The sequence below is a fragment of the Crotalus tigris genome, unplaced genomic scaffold, assembly GCF_016545835.1.
Source record: "Crotalus tigris isolate CLP2741 ecotype Arizona unplaced genomic scaffold, ASM1654583v1 scf7180000020588.15403103151:6194809, whole genome shotgun sequence".
Classification (NCBI taxonomy): Eukaryota; Metazoa; Chordata; class Lepidosauria; order Squamata; family Viperidae; genus Crotalus; species Crotalus tigris.
In genome coordinates this window covers 4,710,081-4,726,548 of record NW_024098092.1, presented here as the reverse complement: position 1 = coordinate 4,726,548, position 16,468 = coordinate 4,710,081, and the positions used below count along the sequence as shown (strand labels likewise).

The window sequence follows — 16,468 nt, the reverse complement described above, 5'->3', positions numbered from 1 at the left end:
TGCATTAATTACACTATAGTATTATTATGGTATGATACGGTACACACACACACAATAGAAGGTTAACACACACTGCTCACCACTGCCTCTCCTAGTGGTCTCCCATCCTGGTGAGAGTCCAGCTCCCATACTCCTGGGGGACATCCTGAGTGCATCCAAACACTCCTTTTCCCGGCTGCTGCTCCCCAGCGCCCCCCTTTGCTCTATCAAAAATCCAGCTCCCATTCTCCCTGGGGGAGAGGCATCCCGAGCGCCTCCAAACGCTCCTGCTTTCCGGGCCGCCCAGCACTCACCTCTGGCTCTGCCCGGTGGTCTCCCATCCCTGGCGCGCGTCCAGCTCCCGTCCTCCGCCTCCGGCGGGCCTGCCTCCCGCCCCGAGGAGGGAGGCGGGCTCCTCCCGCGGCCAGGCCAGGCGAGGCGAGGCGCCGGCAGTGGGGCTCCAGGATGGCCAGCGCGGGGCTGCAGCTGACCGGCTACTTCTTGGCGCTGGCCGGCTGGGCGGCCGCCATCTGCGCCCTGGTGCTGCCCCAGTGGAAGCAGAGCTCGTACGCGGGGGACGCCATCATCACGGCCGTGGGTCTTTACGAGGGGCTGTGGATGAGCTGCGCCGCGCAAAGCACCGGGCAGGTGCAATGCAAGCTGCACGAGTCGCTGCTCTCGCTGGACGGTGCGTGCGCGCGCGCGCGCGCGCGCGTGTGTGTGGAGGCGCTTTGCACGCGCTCAGAGGCGCGCTCGCCCCGGCAGGGAACGAATTGCGCGCCCTCCACGCGCGCTGCCCAAAGCCACCCGGGGCTGGGGACGGGGCAGAGCTCTCGTTTTGCTTGGCTTCGCCGGGATGGGGCATTTCTGCTTTTTTTTTTTTTTTTTTAAACCGGATCGTGGGAAACGGAGCTCCGACACGCGTGAAACTTTTTTGGGGGGGCCACGGTGCGGGGAAATTGGGGTTTTTTTTGCTCGGCTCCGAAGGCTTCAGTCTTTCAGGCTTCCCGACCTGTTTTTTCTTTTTTCTTTTCTTTTTAACCCGGGTCGTGGGAACGGAGCTCCGAGACGCGTGAAACTTTCGCGCCTTCAAAATCTGTCTCCCACGGTGAGAATATTTGGATTTTCTGCTCAGCTCCAAAGGCTTCCCGACCTGGGTTTTTTTTTTTTTTTAATGTTTCTCTTTTTTTCCTTGAAGAATTTCGTTTCTGTTGACTTGGATCCTGCCCGGCTGGGCGAGGATGTCCCGGTGGAGGGAGCGGCGTGGAAAAGGAATGCCCCGGGTGGGAGACGGGCGTGGATCCCTGCAAGTTTTTGCCAAAATAAATCTGATGGTTTCGGAGAGGTTTGGGGGTTTCCATCCAGGAGGGAAAAAAATTCTCTGGTCTTCTTACTCTTTTGGATAAATTTGGGATTTTTTTCCAATTAAACCCCCAGGCGTGGCTCTCTTTAAGAACCCAACATTCCCCAGGATAATCCTTGGAAAATTGGATTGAGGAGGGATGTGCCTTAGCTGTTCATTTTTATTTTATTTCTTTAGCAAACTTCTCGTCGCCTGGGCATGTGACCATTATTCACACTTAACGACCATCGCAGCATCACCCACGGTCACGTGATCCGAATTCAGACGCTTGGCAACTGACTCGTGTTTACGACGGTTTTGCGGCATCCACGGGTCACGTGATGCCCCCTTTTATGACCTCCTGACCAGCAAAGCCAATGGGGGAAGCCTGATTCGCTTATCGACCGCGGGGCTAACTTAACAAGTGCAGTGATTCACTTAACAACAAGGGAGGTCATAAAACGGGGCAAAGCTGGCTTAATAGCTGTCTTGCTTGGAAGCGACGGAAATTTTGGGGGTCCCTTGTGGTCGTAAGTGAAGGACTACCTGTATTGACTGCCTGTTCCGGCCCCCCTGGCACGTTCTCACTGCTTTTCCACTCTGCCCGTGACCCAACGTTGCCTTGCCTTGCAGTTCACATCCAGACATCTCGTGCCCTGATGGTGGTCTCCATTCTCCTGGGCTTTGTGGGGACGGTTGTCAGCGTGACCGGCATGAAGTGTACCAAAGTGGGAGACCAGAATCCCGTGGCTAAAAGCTGGATTGCCGTCTTGGGAGGCGTCCTTTTCCTCTTGGCTGGTAAGGGAAAATTTGGAAGCATTTTGTTTTAAAAAACAAAAAAACAACACCTCGCCTGAAAATTAATTAATTGGAGGAAGAAATAAGGGCAGGAAACGAAAAAGACACAGAGAGAAAGAGGCTGGAAAAAAGGAAGGAAAGGAAAGGGGAAGGAACAGGGAAGGAAGGAGAAAGAGGAAGGGAAGGGAAGGAAAAGAAAGAGGGGAGGAAAGGAAAGGAAGTGGGGGAAGGGGGGGAGGAAGGACAGGAAAAAGCATTGTCTGTTGATCTCAGGTTTTAGCCTCTGCTGGTCAAGGGCCAAAATAAAGATATTATGGAATTCTTGTAAGGAGGGAGGGACCTACATCCACATTCTGGTCAGGGGTGGGGGTGAAATAGGGAACAAAATTCCTCTTGTGGGAGTGTTTGAAGGAATTGTGCTGCTGGATGGAAAGAGAAGAGAGAAGGAGGGAGGGAGGGAAGGAAGGAAAGAGAGAAAGGAAAGAAGAAGGAGGGAGGGAGGAGAGAAAGGAGAGAAGGAGGGAGGGAGGGAAGGAAGGAAGGAGAGAAAAGGATGGGAGGAAAGAAGGAAGGAGAAAAAGGAGAGAAAAGGAAGGGAGGGAGAAAGGGAGGAAGGAAGGAAGGAAGGAAGGAAGGATTCCCCCCCCACACACACTTTTATCTTTTTCTCTTGCAGGGCTGTGTACAGCCGGGGCCGTTTCGTGGTATGCCTCACGCGTGACCTACGATTTCTTCAACCCCGGCACCCCCCTGAACGCCAAGTGAGTAGAGGCGCCATTTTGGGCCTCCGTCTGGATTCTTTTCTAACTCATTTCTAACCCGTTTCCTAATTCGGAATTTCAGTGCCCCGAGTTTGTTTCTTTTTCTTTCTTTTTTAAAATAACATGGCCATGAATTAGCTTTCTCCGAAGTCAAAACAGGCCATCCAGTTCGCAGGATAACAAACCAGCATTGGTGGGATCCCGGTTAGAACCTGATTCTGTTCTTAACGAAGCCGGTTTCTTCCAGGTACGAATTCGGACCCGCTCTGTTTGTGGGCTGGGCGGCCGCCAGTTTGCTGATCCTGGGGGGCAGTTTCCTCTCTTGCTCCTGCCCCAAACCGGAGGAAAGGCGGGAGCAGCAGTATTACCGCCAGTCGCAACCTTCGGCAGCCACGACAACGAGAGAGTACGTCTAAGCCCCCCCTTGCTTGGATCTCTTCCCACGTGACCCGGCGGGGACACCTTCCCGGAGGAGGCTGGACACGTAGAACATGTGTGCCATTCTCAATTTGGAAGGAGGGCGGGTCAGACTAGATGGCCTCTGGGTGATCTTCCCCTTCTACAAGTCTCAGGGTTGCTTTTCCTACAGGAAGGTGGGGGTGGGTGGGCTTCCCAATTCACGGCTGGGAAAGCACTGGGCCTCTCCCCATTTTTCCCCCAGCTTTGCAAAACATGGCAGTGTGGGTGTGCACAAACACACACAAACACACAAACACAGCTTTCCTTGCATTTATAGTTTGGCAACTAACAGCCCTCTTTTTTTCCCTTTCTTTCTGTTTCCCCCCCCTTTTCCCCCCTTTTTTCAGGCCCCCCATCAAAAGGGGCAACCAGTGCGTATAACACCTTCCGATGTGTGAAGCCCAAGAAGGCGGTAGTAAAGATCTTAAAATAATTTTAAACTTAAAATTAGTTTTCCAACATTCAGGGTGTCTTTTTTTGTGGGGGGGGGCAGAAGCGAAAGGCAGAAAAGGAAACTGCCGTTTTTGTTAGAATAAAACCGCTTTTTAACTTTTATGTGTGTGCGTGCCCCATTTGATGAGATCATGTTCTACTTTTTTTAAAAAATAAATAAGTCAATAAATTCTTGTATTCGGTCGCTTTGTATTGTAAGATGGTCTTCTTAAAACATTTCCATTGGCAACTCTTAAAAGATCTATTCTGACTGATTGATTGGTTGATTGATTGATTGATTGATTGATTGATTGATTGATTGAAATGGTCTAGGGTCTCCTACTTGAGCTGGGGGTTGGACTAGAAGACCTCCAGGGTCCCTCCCAGCTCTATTCTGATTGATTGATTGATTGATTGATTGATTGATTGATTGAAATGGTCTAGGGTCTCCTAGAGCTGGGGTTGGACTAGAAGACCTCTGAGGTCCCTTCCAGCTCTGTTAGTCTGCAGTCTCTTATTCAGTAGCGGAGATTCCTGAAAATCCGCCAGGCTGCTCTTCAAACTTCTTCTTCAATCCAACCTCTTTTTTAAAAAAAAAATTTGGAGAAATGGGGGGGGGACCAGGGCACTTACAGGAAACCCTCATTAATCTAATTTTTCTGCACAAACTGAAGCTGCAAAGAAACAGCTGGAGGGGAAGGCTGCAAAGTTTGTTCTCCTGGGGTTTTCGGCATCCAGCTGGGATTTTGCTGGATTCCTCGAGACTTTCCTCTCTAAAAGAAAAAAAAAAAAAAACCTGCAAGAGTGAAGCTCAAACTTCTCGTTTTGGCACTCACAAAGCCTTATTGTGCATCGCAACAACATGCTGTGATATTTTTAACGGGAAGAAGAGTGGAAATATTTTCAATCCGCCAATGAATAACATTTGGAGATTGCTTTACACCCTCTTGCAAAGATACAGCTAGTATCTAGTTCTTTCAACAGTTTGTTTGGTGACCGTTCCATTTACGCCCATTTCTCACACTTATGACCATTGCAGCATTCCCCAGGGTCACATGATCAAAAGTTACTTTCGAGTTACTCTGCTCAGTCCCGTCGTATCTTTGGTCACTAAAGGAACTGGCGTAAGTCAAGGACCTGTACGGATTGAGCTTCTGTCCTTTTTCATTATAATTTTTAAGAAAATTGCTTATTTTAAAAAAAAATAGATTTGCAGCCCGCCACGCAGTCGCTCTTCAAAATCTTCCATTTCCCGTATAAGAGGTGCCCCTGTTGTTATTCTTTTGAGACAAATTAATTGGAATGATTAATAGCCCAGCACACACACACCCCTCGTGCCTTCAAAAACACGATGGATGGAGTAACCACCAAGTTGATTTTTCCCATGCCAAGTTTTTGAAGATGTCAGCATCCACCTGGGTGCTTCCTGACCCATAAGCATTTTAATTGCGAGGAAGCCAATCAGCCCTTAAATCCCAAAGCCGGACAGACATAAAAAGCAACATTTAACCCCCCGATTCGAGTCATTTCGATCACGAGAGCGGGCAGCCTTAAATGAAAAGACCACTTTGATTTCAGAAATAAATTCCAAAGGCTGGCTTTTCATCTGGTTTCCCTGGCCCAAATCTTTACCCCTAATTCCTAAAAATATCAGATTGATTTACCCCAAAAATTGGGGGCATGGGGTCCAGATAGCCTATCTTTTTACAAACCAGAACAGGTTCCTGGACCGCCCATCCATTGTCAAGGTAAGTCTTTTACTTGTTTTTCAGCACAAATTCTTTCTTTCTTGTTTCTTTGTGTTTTTGCTCAGCCATAGAAAAAGGAAGGAAGGAAGGAAGGAAGGAAGGAAGGAAGGAAGGAAGGAAGGAAGGAAGGAAGGAAGGAAGGAAAAAGGAACAAGGATAGTAGGATATGGAGAGGGGAAGGACATGAAGAGGGGAAGGAAGGAAGGAAGGAAGGAAGGAAGGAAGGAAGGAAGGAAGGAGAAAGGAACAAGGATAGTAGGATATGGAGAGGGGAAGGACATGAAGAGGGGAAGGGAGGAAGGAAGGAAGGAAGGAAGGAAGGAAGGAAGGAAGGAAGGAAGGAAGGAAGGAAGGAAAAACATGCCAGCAAAAAAAGAAAAAGAATAAAATGGCAGGAAAGAAAGAAAGAAAGAAAGAAAGAAAGAAAGAAAGAAAGAAAAAGAAAGAAAGAAAGAAAGAAAGAAAGAAAAAGAGAGAAAGAACTTTGAACCTGCTGACTGTATCATGATAATGACTTAAACACAATGGACAGGCTTACCAATGCTCAAAATAAATAATTATACTCCTTGGTGGAGAGCGGGTTACACTGAAAGACCTCCCGCTTTTTAAAATTGATCATCCAACAACGTTGGCAATGCTCTTCTATTAATATCGCTATGGGCAGGGGGTTGGACTAGAAGACCTCCAAGGTCCCTTCCATCCCTCTTCTCCTGTTACAGCTTTATTTTGCTTTCTTCCAGTTCTGCCAAAATGGCGGCCGCTTTGCAGCTGGCGTGCTTCTTCGTGGCTCTGCTTTCCACCGTCTTCCTGGGGGCAGCGACCTGGTCCGACTGCTGGATCGTGAATGCCGATGATAGCTTGGAGGTCAGTGTTAGAAAAACGCCAACGGTGTTTAGGTGTGTCTGTGTGTCTTTGCGTGTGTGTTTGTGTGTGTGTACCTAAAATCTGTTTTTCCCTTCTCTATCTTCTCTTCCTTCTTCCTCTGAAAAAGTCCCATAGGGTCTGGATGTTGGCAAACTTGAGTCACGAGTAACTTTGGGGAAGCCCGTCGTATCTTCCGACGGACGTAATTCAAGGACTACCTGTAAGTTAAGCCAATCGCCTTTCTTTTCTTAGGTGAGCCACAAATGCCAAGGACTCTGGCGGAAATGCGTCACGAACCTGCAGGACGGCATTAAGACCTGCGATCAGTTTGATTCCATTTTAGCAGAACACCCCAGTAAGTGGTTTAACGCAACACACAAAATTCTTCGGTCCATTCAGAACAATGCGGTCGACAAAACCACAACAACGATTTTTTCGGCAATTCAGCCAAACATTTTCTCCCTGGATGACCTCCAAGATCCCTTCCAGCTCTATTCTGATTGACTGATTGATTGAAGTGATCTAGAGTTTCCTGCTTGAGAAGGGGGTTGGACTGGATGACCTCCAAGGTCCCTTCCAGCCCTGTTATTTCTGTTAACTTGACCATTTTGCTTCCTGGCAGTGAAAATTGTGGTGACGAGAGCTTTGTTGATCACTGCTGACCTGCTTTCGGGCTGCGCTTTGGTGCTCCTGGTGGGAGGTCTGGACTGCATCAAAATCTTCCAGGGGGAGCCACAGATAAAACAGAAGATGCATTCGGTGGCTGGATTGGCACTCGGGACCGGAGGTAAGCATACACCGTGCTTCTTATACAGCTGGCCCTTGTTTTACCGCCACGACGGAGCCCAAACTTTCTGTTGCTAAGGGAGATTAATAACAATGGTCGTTTTTCTTGACGTACCTGCCCAGGTGCGCTGGGGCTGGTGGGCTCCCTCTGCTACGCCGTCAACGCCTACCTGGAGAGGGTTGCCCACGTGCCTCACAACGTCTTTCTGGATGTCCACCAGGACTTTGGGTGGTCTTGCTGGCTGGGATTGATTGGCTCAGTGGGAAATTTGGTGGCCTGCCTTATCCTGTCGTGCTGCCTTCATTGTTCCTATACAGGTCAGTGAAATGGGTACATAGACATTGTTCCTGCATTCTATTCTATTCTATTCTATTCTATTCTATTCTATTCTATTCTATTCCATTCCATTCATTATTTCTATTCCTATTCTATTTCATTATTTACTTCTATTCTATTCTATTCTATTCTATTCTATGCTATTCTATTCTTCTATTCTTACCAGCCCAGATGTTGCCTTTGCATCCCATAGCAATCTGACTTTTGCTTCCTGGTCGTTAAACAGGAGCTGACCTGGGCAGGAAGACTGGAGGCGCCCCCCCAACTTTGCAGAGATCAACTTCCAAAATGTACGCCGTCGCTTCCCGGGTCTGATGTACGAGTCGGCGTTCGGAGATCCCGTCTCTCGCATCCCAGCTTTTAGGGAGGGCAACGGGAGATGCTTTAAAAGAGAAAATTGTTCCAGTCTCTCTGTCTATTCTAAGGTTGGGGGGGGGAGGAACCCGCAGCAGTTTGCCTATATTGAACCCTGCAGGGTAGTTCTCAATTTACGACTGCAATGGAGCCCAATATTTCTGTTGCTAAGCGAAACACATCTCTGTATTGGACCCGGTCTGCTGTGAAGGATGGAAGCACCAAGCACTGATAGCTAAAGGAGAAATCTGTCTTAGGTTTCTGGAATGTCAGCGGACTGAAAGAAAAATAAAAATGAATTGGAAATCTGTTGCTTAGTTTCCTAAGGAGATTTTACTGGTTGGAAACCGGAAGAGGGGAAAGTGCAAAGGATGAAAAGATCAGTGGGTCTAAATTTGCACATTGTACCTGACTCTCCTGGATGCAGGTATTATTTCCCAGATTTTATTTTATTTTACTTTATTTTTTTATTTTTATTTTATATTTTTTCATTTCATTATTTTATTATAATTTTTATTTTATTTATTTTATTTTTTAATTATTTTTATTTTATTTATTATTTTATTATTTTATTTTATATTTTTTCATTTCATTATTTTATTATAATTTTTATTTTATTTTATTTATTTTCTAATTATTATTATTTATTTCATTTCATTTTATTTTATTTATTTTATTATTTTATTATTTTATTTTATTTTATATTTTTCCATTTTATTATTTTATTATAATTTTTATTTTATTTTATTTATTTTTTATTATTACTATTGTATTTTGTTTTTTTTATTTTATTTATTTCATTTTGTTGTTGTTATTATTTTATTTTATTGTGGCAGTGAGTTCCACAGGGTGACAATGCTGCCCAGCCTCCTTTCCCAGCCAAAGCTGGACATCTCCCCTTAGCCTGGCAAAAAGAACATATTTTTATTTATTTCATAGATCACATTCGGATCCCCCCCCCATCAGCTAAAAGCAGAGAGCTGAGCTTTCCTGCCGTCCTGTTCCTTTAAGAAGAGGAGGGGGGAGAGAAAGTGGGTGGGTGTCTGCGGAACTGGGGGGGGAGAGCAGAGGAGGGCGGAGGCTGGTGACATCACCTCCCAGCCTGAACCCCCAGCTTTCCTTATGGGGAGGGGGCGGATGAGATGAGCAGGGGAGCTGGACCCCTGATCTTTCCAGGCTGAGCTGCAGGAATCCAGTTCCCGTCTCCCAAGGATGCTCCTTCATCCCTCGTGATCCAGGTGAGATCTCCCCACATCTGGTACCCAACCGCCTCTCCTCCAGGCCCTGCAGAGGATCCAGGAGCCAAGCCTCCACCCGTCTGTCCGTCCAGAGGCTGCATCTCCTCCATCCCCTTGGCTGGTGGGGGGGGGGGAGACAAGGAGAGACGGGGGGGGGTTCCCGTATCCAGACCCTCACCTTCCTAAATGGGCCATGATTTCCCTCAATCCCCTTTCCCCCCCACCACCAATTAAAACTGCTTGTTAAGGCGAGGGAGATGCCCTGCATTTGCTCCCCTGTGCTGATTTTTTTCCCCAAGTTTCTAGTCCTCTTGATTTTAGATTTCTGAGCAGAGGGAAGCTTTCCCCATTGCTCAGTGGCAAGCCATCGAGCATAGACTAATAGAGTTGGAAAGGACTTTGGAGGTCTTCTAGTCCAACCCCCTGCTCAGGCAGGAGACCCTATCCCATTTTAGACAATTTCTGGTGGCAAGCCGTTCCACAGGTCAATTGTCTGCACTTCCAGGAAATTCCTCCTTATTTCTAAATTGCTTCTCTCCTTGATTAGTTTCCATCCTTTGCTTCTTGTCCTGCCTTCAGGGGCTTTGTAGAATAAGCCAGAAAATGTTTCATTATGTCACTGCATGCTCCGCCTAAATTTAAACTATCCCTTTTCCTTGGGCTCCATCGACCGGCTTCCCAAATCAAAATATTTTGCTTTAGGGTTGGGAGATGGCAGATGGTTCTGTGAAAGTAGCCCTCCCCGCGCTTAGAAATCTAGCATGTCAGGGAGATGAGCTTAACTTTCCGGCCCAAATTTGAAGACTGGTCTCAAATCCCTTATGGGAGCGCAGGGATTCGAGACTGCTAACACGTTGTACCCCTCCTTACTTTGGGCCCAGCCAGGTCATCCCCTACAGGTAAACGCACAATGTCTGCTCCTTGCAGCAAGTCCAACATGAGCGGTCCGACGGTCCTCACGAGTCCGTCCGGCGAATTGCTCTTCCCTACCGTCTCTTCTCCGGATCTCTGGAGGACTCAAGTGGTGAATTATTCCGGCTGCGTCCCCCGGCACATCAGCCATCGGGCTAACAACTTCAAAAGGCATCCGAAGCGGAGGAAACTGGTCGGACCCTCCCCGCCTCCTCCTCCCAACACCCCCTGCCCGAAGGACTGGGCCCCCTTCGTAGGGATCGACCAGGAGAGATCTTTCTTGAAACTGCTCTTCAACGGGTTCATCTTGTTCGGGATCGAGTTCAGCTACGCCATGGAGACGGCCTTCGTCACGCCGGCCCTGCTGCAGATGGGCCTTCCCGATCAGCTGTACGGGATGGTGTGGTTTATCAGTCCGATCCTGGGTGAGGCAGTTAAAATCGGGGACGGGGGTCTGGAAAGTCCAAAATGCCGTGGGTTTTTTCCCGCGTAGGACCGTTAGATCCACCTCTCGGCTCTCGTCAGGAGAGCCTTGGGAAGAAGAGCTGTTAGGAAGAAAGCAACCAGCAACTACGCTCCGGGAAAAGAGTGAGAGTGAGAAGGAGAATCTAGATTAAGCCATCTTGATGCTCTTTGACGTGAGAAGTGGCGAACTGGGCTGGTTTTTCAAGATTCTATCTGATAGAAGAGAATATTTGCAGCATAGGGTTGAATTGTGGGGCCCTTGGTGCTGTCTAAGCATGGTGGTTTTCTTGCAGACGTTTCATGACCTGACTAGGTAACCTCATCAGTGCTGGGAGAGAGTGGAGTTTGCAGAGAGGAGGAGGAGGAGGAAAAGGAAGAGGAGGAGGAGAACAACTGTGGGGTCCTTGGTGCTCTCTGAGCAGACATTTTCTTGCAGACGTTACACGACCCAGTTAGGGAACGTCATCAGTGCTAGGAGTCGCTTTGTATGGAGGAAGAGGAGGAGGAGGCGGAGGACTGTGGTGCTCCCCGAGCTTGTGTTCTTGCAGACGTTTTATTACCCAGCTTGGTAACATCATCAGTGCCAGAAGGGGGTGGGATCTGCTGTTTATATACTAGTGGCTTGTCCTGGCAGTGTTGGTGTGAGTATAAATAACAGCCTAATCAAGGAAGAATCAAGAACACGTCTACTAACACGGACAGCCAAGTCCCTTGACCCCAATTTCCTTTGTTATCTTAGGTTTCTTGCTGCAGCCCTTATTGGGGGCTTGGAGTGACCGTTGCACCTCCCCGATGGGTCGGAGAAGACCCTTCATCCTTGTCCTGGCAATCGGTAATTGGGGAGGGGGGGACTCCTTGCACTCAGAAAGCTATATCCCATTTAAGAAAGTCTGAGTTAAAATACTGACATGCTACCTTTCTACTTGCGGGGAGGTGCGATTGGCTTACTGCTTTTAGCTGGTTTGGAGACGTGCTCCTTCCTGTCATCTATGCTGGGACACTGTGCAGGGAAGATGTCGCTTAATTGTCACCTTGTCACCTAATTTTGATCCTTATTTGCGGAAGAAAAAATGTTTCTGTATTTATAGCAGATTTAAGCCTTGGGCAGATCAAAGGGTCCTTCTGGGGAAGGGGTTTTAAGGGATGAAGGGGAATGCCGTGCACTTTTCCATGATGGGCGCCCTGCTTGGAGTTATTTGCTTCCCTGGGTTGTGTGAATCCACCCAGGGAGCGTGGGTAAACTGACATCTGGAAGAAAAGAGAGGTAGAGGAAAGAGAGGAGCGATGTCAGAGGAGAGAAGCCAACAGCTAGCCTTCCTAGAGAGATCACAATGATATCACAATGATGTCACAGCGATCAAGACATCATTTGACCTGAGTTGTGACATCAGCTGCCTATCCATTTTCAGTCTGATTCTGGTTACCACTTGCATAACAAACCCTGATGAATTAACCCCTGGTGCAACATAACAAGCTTTGCAGAAATGGGTGGTTGTGGGAATGGGGGTGTTATGGCCCGTTGCCTGCGTGATTGTACGGTTCTTCCTGCTTTGCAGGGGCGTTGGTGGGACTCTCCCTGATGCTGAATGGCAGGGATATCGGCGCTGCCATCTCCGACACAGGCAATAATCACAAATGGGGCATCGCCCTGACCATCTGCGGGGTCATCTTGATGGATTTCTGTGCTGACTCTGCTGACAACCCCAGCCATGCCTACATGATTGACGTCTGTCGCCCGGCGGATCAAGACCGGGCGCTCAACATCCATGCTCTTTTAGCTGGTGAGTTCCCCATAACGCCTGGTTCTTGAGTCGTTGCTAGATGTTTCCCAACAGTCGTAAAGCCAAACCCACTGGGCAGACTCAGTTTCTCAAATTCAGAGCCTTCTCTGGACCCTTTTTAACAGGAATTGTAGTCCAGCAGCTCCAAGAACAACAACAGCCACAGTCATGTCATGCTTTGATTTAAGGCAAAAGAATCAGGCACCATTTTGCAGCTCTTTAAAGTAGCTGCCTCCATTTGTTTTATTACTCTTCGAAGTAGCTGCATCCATTTATTTGCAATTCTTTAAACTGAAAGAGTTTGTGACTCTTTAAAGTAGCTGCATCCATTTGCTTTAAAGAGCTGCATCCATCTGTTGGGAACTGCTCAAAGCAGCTGCCTCTTTTCCCTTTACTGGAAAAAGGATCTGCCTCTTTCTAAGGATCCAGAAAGAAAACTGACCCGGACTTTGGTTCCTTCCTCGCAGGACTCGGCGGTGGCTTTGGCTACGTCGTCGGAGGGATTAACTGGAATGGCACCACCTTCGGGAAGGCCGTGGGGGGACAGCTGCGCGTCATCTACATCTTTACATCAATCACCCTGGTGCTGGCCACCATCTTAACTTTGGTCAGCATCCCCGAACAGCCCTTGCCGTCTTTCGGCAAGCAGAAGAAGATCATGAAGAGCCCCAGCTTGACGCTCCCCCCCTCTCCCCCGCTGCTGTTCGAGGAGTGTCCCCCCGACAGCTCTGCGGGGTCCCAAAACCCGGTCCACGTGTATGCCAACTTTAGCAGTCCCATGTCTCCCCTCAGCCCACTGACTCCGCGGTACGGGAGCCTGATCAGCTGGGACAGCTCTCTGACAGGGCTGAATGATTTCGCTTCCTCCTTCGGCACCTCAAATATTGACAGCGTCCTCATTGACTGCTTCACCAGTGGGACTGACGCCTACTTGTCCATCCCGGGAAGCTTACCAGGGCAGGGGGTCAGGATCAGCCTGCCCAGAGCTCAAGAGGAGTTCAATTGCCCTGAAAATGCTGCGCTGGAGAGCCGGGAAAATGGCAGAGAAGGACCGAGGGTGGGGTCCTTGGACGCTATCAAACCCCATTCGTCGGGGATCCTGAAACGGCCGCAGACTTTGGCCATCCCGGATATCATCACCGGGAACCTTCCAGAAAGCTCTCGGCGAAGGAATGTCACATTCAGCCAACAGGTGAGCCTTGCTTGAGCCTCATTTGGGGGCACACTGCATTGTGGTTTGTGAGCTTCCCGTGCGCCCCTTTTGACTGATCCAGCACCGGTTTTTGGATGCAGGTAGCAAATATTTTGCTGAATGGGGTGAAGTACGAGAGCGAGTTGAACGGCTCGAACGAAGTCTTCGAACAGCCCCTGTCGATAAAGCTTTTGTGTTCCACCGTTTGTCACATGCCAAAAGTCCTTCGCAACCTTTGCATCAACCACTTCCTAGGTAAAAGAAAAAAGGAAAAGTTTATTTCCAACATTGGTTTGATTTTTTTTTTCCCATCTAGGACGGAGTTTCTCAACTTCCGCCACTTTAAGAGGCGAAATTCTGGGAGTTGAAGTCCTCGCCTCTTAAAGTGGCAGAGGTTGAGAAACACAGCTCTAAGAGGTCAAAGAGATCTCTGTGATTCTTTTTCCTTCTCACCTGCTTAACCTCACAACAGCCAGGAGAGGTAGGCCAACCGGTAGGTTAAGCTAAGTCCTAAAGTGGTTTGGTGGATGTGGGTTGGCCCTGGGTGCCGATCCAAGTATTGGGGCTGGTAAATCCTGGTTTGTTGTGTGCCTGGGGGGGGGGGGAAGCATAGCTCATCAAGGTCTGGAAGGATTCTCATTTGAAAAACGTAGCTTGGGGGAAACCATCTTTTCTATCCATCTCTGGTGACCTGTTTCTCCCGATGTGTTTCTTGTTATCTGATCCCGCTCTCAGGCTGGCTGTCGTTTGAAGGGATGCTGCTGTTCTACACCGACTTCATGGGAGAGGTGGTCTACCTGGGGAACCCCAAAGCCCCCCCGGATTCAGATGCGCGCCAGAGGTACAATGCCGGCGTCACCATGGGATGCTGGGGCATGTGCATTTATGCGTTCAGCGCGGCCCTGTATTCAGGTAATTGGTGGGATTTTTAATTCTGGTTATGGTGGAAAGTTCCTATGGTTATTTTTTCCTCCTTCTTTCCTTCCTTCCTTTGTTTTTTTTATCTTCCTTCCTTTCTTCCATTTTTTATTCCTTCCTTCCCTCCATCTCTCTCCTTCCTTTCTTGTCTTTCCTTCCTTCATCTCTCCTTCCTTCTTTTATCTTTTTCATTCCTTCCTTCCCTCCTTCCTTCCTTCATCTCTTCCTTCTTTTGTCTCTCTCCTTCCTTCATCTTTTTCCTCCCTCCCTCCCTCCTCTCCTTCCTTAAAAAAAAGCATGGATAATCAAATCAAATGCACAATGAAAACGTCAGCGATAGGTTTGTTCCGGATAATTTATTTGCAAGTAACACATTTGCAGTTTGCAGTTTCCCAGTTGAATGAGCTGGGTTATGTACACTGAGGCCGTGAATGGACTTTCCTTCGTTTTGCAGCCTCCCTTGAGAAATTGGAAGAATATTTCAGCATCCGCACGCTGTATTTTATAGCATATTTAGTTTTTGGCCTCGGCACCGGTCTGGCTACCTTGACCCGGAATATCTACGTGATCCTGACGCTTTGCGTCACCTACGGAGTGCTGTTTTCCACCCTCTGCACGCTCCCTTATTCCTTGCTGTGTGACTACTATCAAAGTAAACAGGTATTGCAACTGCTAAAATTCCTCGGTCGTAGGGCCTCTGGGCATGCACAGAGGGCCCAACTCTTTCAGAGGGGAGTCGCTTCGAAAAGAACGCTCTAAGCGTTTAGAAGTTGTGTAGAAATGAGTTAACTTTTTGCTCTATGACAGCGTTTCTCAAGCTTGGAGAGGGCTGGGCTTCCACCCCCAGAATTCTGGGATTATTATGGCCGGTGGGGAATTCTGGGAATTGAAGTCCACCCCTCTTCAAGCAGGCAAGAATGAGGAACACTGCTCTATAATTACAGCAGGCATTTTTTTTCTCTATAATTATTATTATTGCCATGCAGTTATCCAAGGCACGGAGCTAGGAAGTTCGGCAACCTTTTAAACTTTTTAATCTTCTTTTTTTCCCCCTCTCTCTTTCGTCCTTCGCGAAACAGTTTGTCGGCACCAGCAAAGACGGGACGAAGCGAGGCATGGGGGTGGACATCTCCCTCCTCAGCTGTCAGTACTTCCTGGCCCAGATTCTAGTCTCCATCGTCATGGGTCCTTTAACGGCAGCGGTGGGCAGTGCCAACGGAGTGATGTACTTCGCCAGTGTGGTCTCTTTCATGGGCTGCCTGTATTCCTCGCTCTGCGTCTTTTACGAAATCCCCCCAGGGGAGGAACTGACTGACGAACAGCAACCGCTGATGCTGAGCATATGAAGGAGGGCAAAAATAATTAAAAAAAAAATTAGCAATTCAGGGCCCGTGTGCCATGCTCCCCCCCCTTTTTTTTGTGGGGGTGGGAAGGATAATCACAGATGCATATCTAATTAAAAAAAAAATATCCAAGATGGCTGCTGTCTTCTTTCCACCCCTTTTTTTTGGTTAGAATATCAAAATGTCAAAGGTGGTAGGGGTCTCAAGAGATCATCTAGCCTGACCCACTGCTCTGGATCGCAAGGAAGAGCTTGCACGGAGCGGCTGCTCCCTTTATTGACTCCGGAAATAGGAGGGCAAAATTCCTGATTCATACCGGAACATGCTGCCAGAGGGAATTCTGGGAGCGGAAGTCTTTAAAGCAGGCAGGCTGGGGAATTCTGGGAGGTAAAGTCTGGAAACGCTGGCTGGGGGATCCTGGGAGTTGAAGTGCACCCATCTCCAAAGTTGCGGAAGTAGAGAAACGCTAATTTAGAGGAAAATAATAATAATTATGCACTATCTCTTTCTCCGCAAGGAGAACCATTCACATAATAACAGCATTGCAAAAAAAAAACAAAAACGCATGCCCAAATCAACTCAAATTAAATCAAATCAAATCTAACCTTTGTTATAGTTATAACCAGCTTAACGCACGCCTTAAATTTAAAATAAAGTCTAAAATGATGAATGGCGAAGAAGCCCCGCCCTTCCTGATGCCTTCTCTTAATTGTTTCAAGTTCTAACCAATCAGCTTTCGTGTTTCATTCTGCCGGCCAG

The 16,468-nt window shown here is 48.1% G+C and overlaps 3 protein-coding genes across 6 annotated transcripts; all 3 read left to right on the top strand.

Annotated features, from left to right (window-relative positions):
* Positions 1-294: 294 nt before the first annotated feature.
* CLDN19 (claudin 19) lies at positions 295-3,976 on the top strand. The gene is made up of 5 exons (XM_039367515.1): positions 295-667; positions 1,955-2,119; positions 2,796-2,880; positions 3,128-3,286; positions 3,687-3,976. Exons 1-5 carry the CDS (start codon positions 445-447, stop codon positions 3,718-3,720), a joined length of 666 nt encoding a protein of 221 aa, XP_039223449.1. The 5' UTR covers positions 295-444; the 3' UTR covers positions 3,721-3,976.
* Positions 3,977-5,230: 1,254 nt separating this feature from the next.
* On the top strand, positions 5,231-8,238 carry LOC120319184 (claudin-16-like). Of its 2 annotated transcripts, none has more exons than XM_039367727.1 (6): positions 5,231-5,519; positions 6,260-6,383; positions 6,636-6,738; positions 7,006-7,170; positions 7,391-7,487; positions 7,733-8,238. In XM_039367727.1, the coding sequence occupies exons 2-6, from the start codon at positions 6,270-6,272 to the stop codon at positions 7,737-7,739; spliced, it is 486 nt and encodes a 161-aa protein (XP_039223661.1). In that variant the 5' UTR covers positions 5,231-5,519; positions 6,260-6,269; the 3' UTR covers positions 7,740-8,238. The 2 variants fall into 2 exon arrangements, with proteins under 2 accessions (XP_039223661.1, XP_039223659.1); XM_039367725.1 differs by having other exon boundaries at positions 7,293-7,487.
* Positions 8,239-8,705: 467 nt separating this feature from the next.
* SLC45A1 (solute carrier family 45 member 1) lies at positions 8,706-15,843 on the top strand. Of its 3 annotated transcripts, none has more exons than XM_039367867.1 (9): positions 8,706-9,098; positions 10,026-10,435; positions 11,215-11,307; positions 12,032-12,256; positions 12,724-13,448; positions 13,550-13,703; positions 14,184-14,360; positions 14,821-15,026; positions 15,446-15,843. In XM_039367867.1, the coding sequence occupies exons 2-9, from the start codon at positions 10,036-10,038 to the stop codon at positions 15,710-15,712; spliced, it is 2,247 nt and encodes a 748-aa protein (XP_039223801.1). In that variant the 5' UTR covers positions 8,706-9,098; positions 10,026-10,035; the 3' UTR covers positions 15,713-15,843. The 3 variants fall into 3 exon arrangements, with proteins under 3 accessions (XP_039223801.1, XP_039223800.1, XP_039223799.1); XM_039367866.1 differs by having other exon boundaries at positions 9,984-10,435; XM_039367865.1 differs by having other exon boundaries at positions 9,980-10,435.
* Positions 15,844-16,468: the final 625 nt, after the last annotated feature.

Excerpts from the sequence above, each read along its gene's own strand:
- LOC120319184 (XM_039367725.1), top strand. The coding sequence starts at position 6,270 with ATGGCGGCCGCTTTGCAGCTGGCGTGCTTCTTCGTGGCTCTGCTTTCC. Across the intron at positions 6,384-6,635 it reads ATGCCGATGATAGCTTGGAG|GTGAGCCACAAATGCCAAGG; the intron begins GTCAGTGTTAGA and ends TTCTTTTCTTAG. Across the intron at positions 7,171-7,292 it reads ATTGGCACTCGGGACCGGAG|GTGCGCTGGGGCTGGTGGGC; the intron begins GTAAGCATACAC and ends GTACCTGCCCAG.
- CLDN19 (XM_039367515.1), top strand. The coding sequence starts at position 445 with ATGGCCAGCGCGGGGCTGCAGCTGACCGGCTACTTCTTGGCGCTGGCC. Across the intron at positions 668-1,954 it reads GTCGCTGCTCTCGCTGGACG|TTCACATCCAGACATCTCGT; the intron begins GTGCGTGCGCGC and ends CTTGCCTTGCAG. Across the intron at positions 3,287-3,686 it reads GCAGCCACGACAACGAGAGA|GCCCCCCATCAAAAGGGGCA; the intron begins GTACGTCTAAGC and ends CCCTTTTTTCAG.
- SLC45A1 (XM_039367866.1), top strand. The coding sequence starts at position 10,009 with ATGTCTGCTCCTTGCAGCAAGTCCAACATGAGCGGTCCGACGGTCCTC. Across the intron at positions 12,257-12,723 it reads CATCCATGCTCTTTTAGCTG|GACTCGGCGGTGGCTTTGGC; the intron begins GTGAGTTCCCCA and ends CCTTCCTCGCAG. Across the intron at positions 15,027-15,445 it reads ACTACTATCAAAGTAAACAG|TTTGTCGGCACCAGCAAAGA; the intron begins GTATTGCAACTG and ends TTCGCGAAACAG.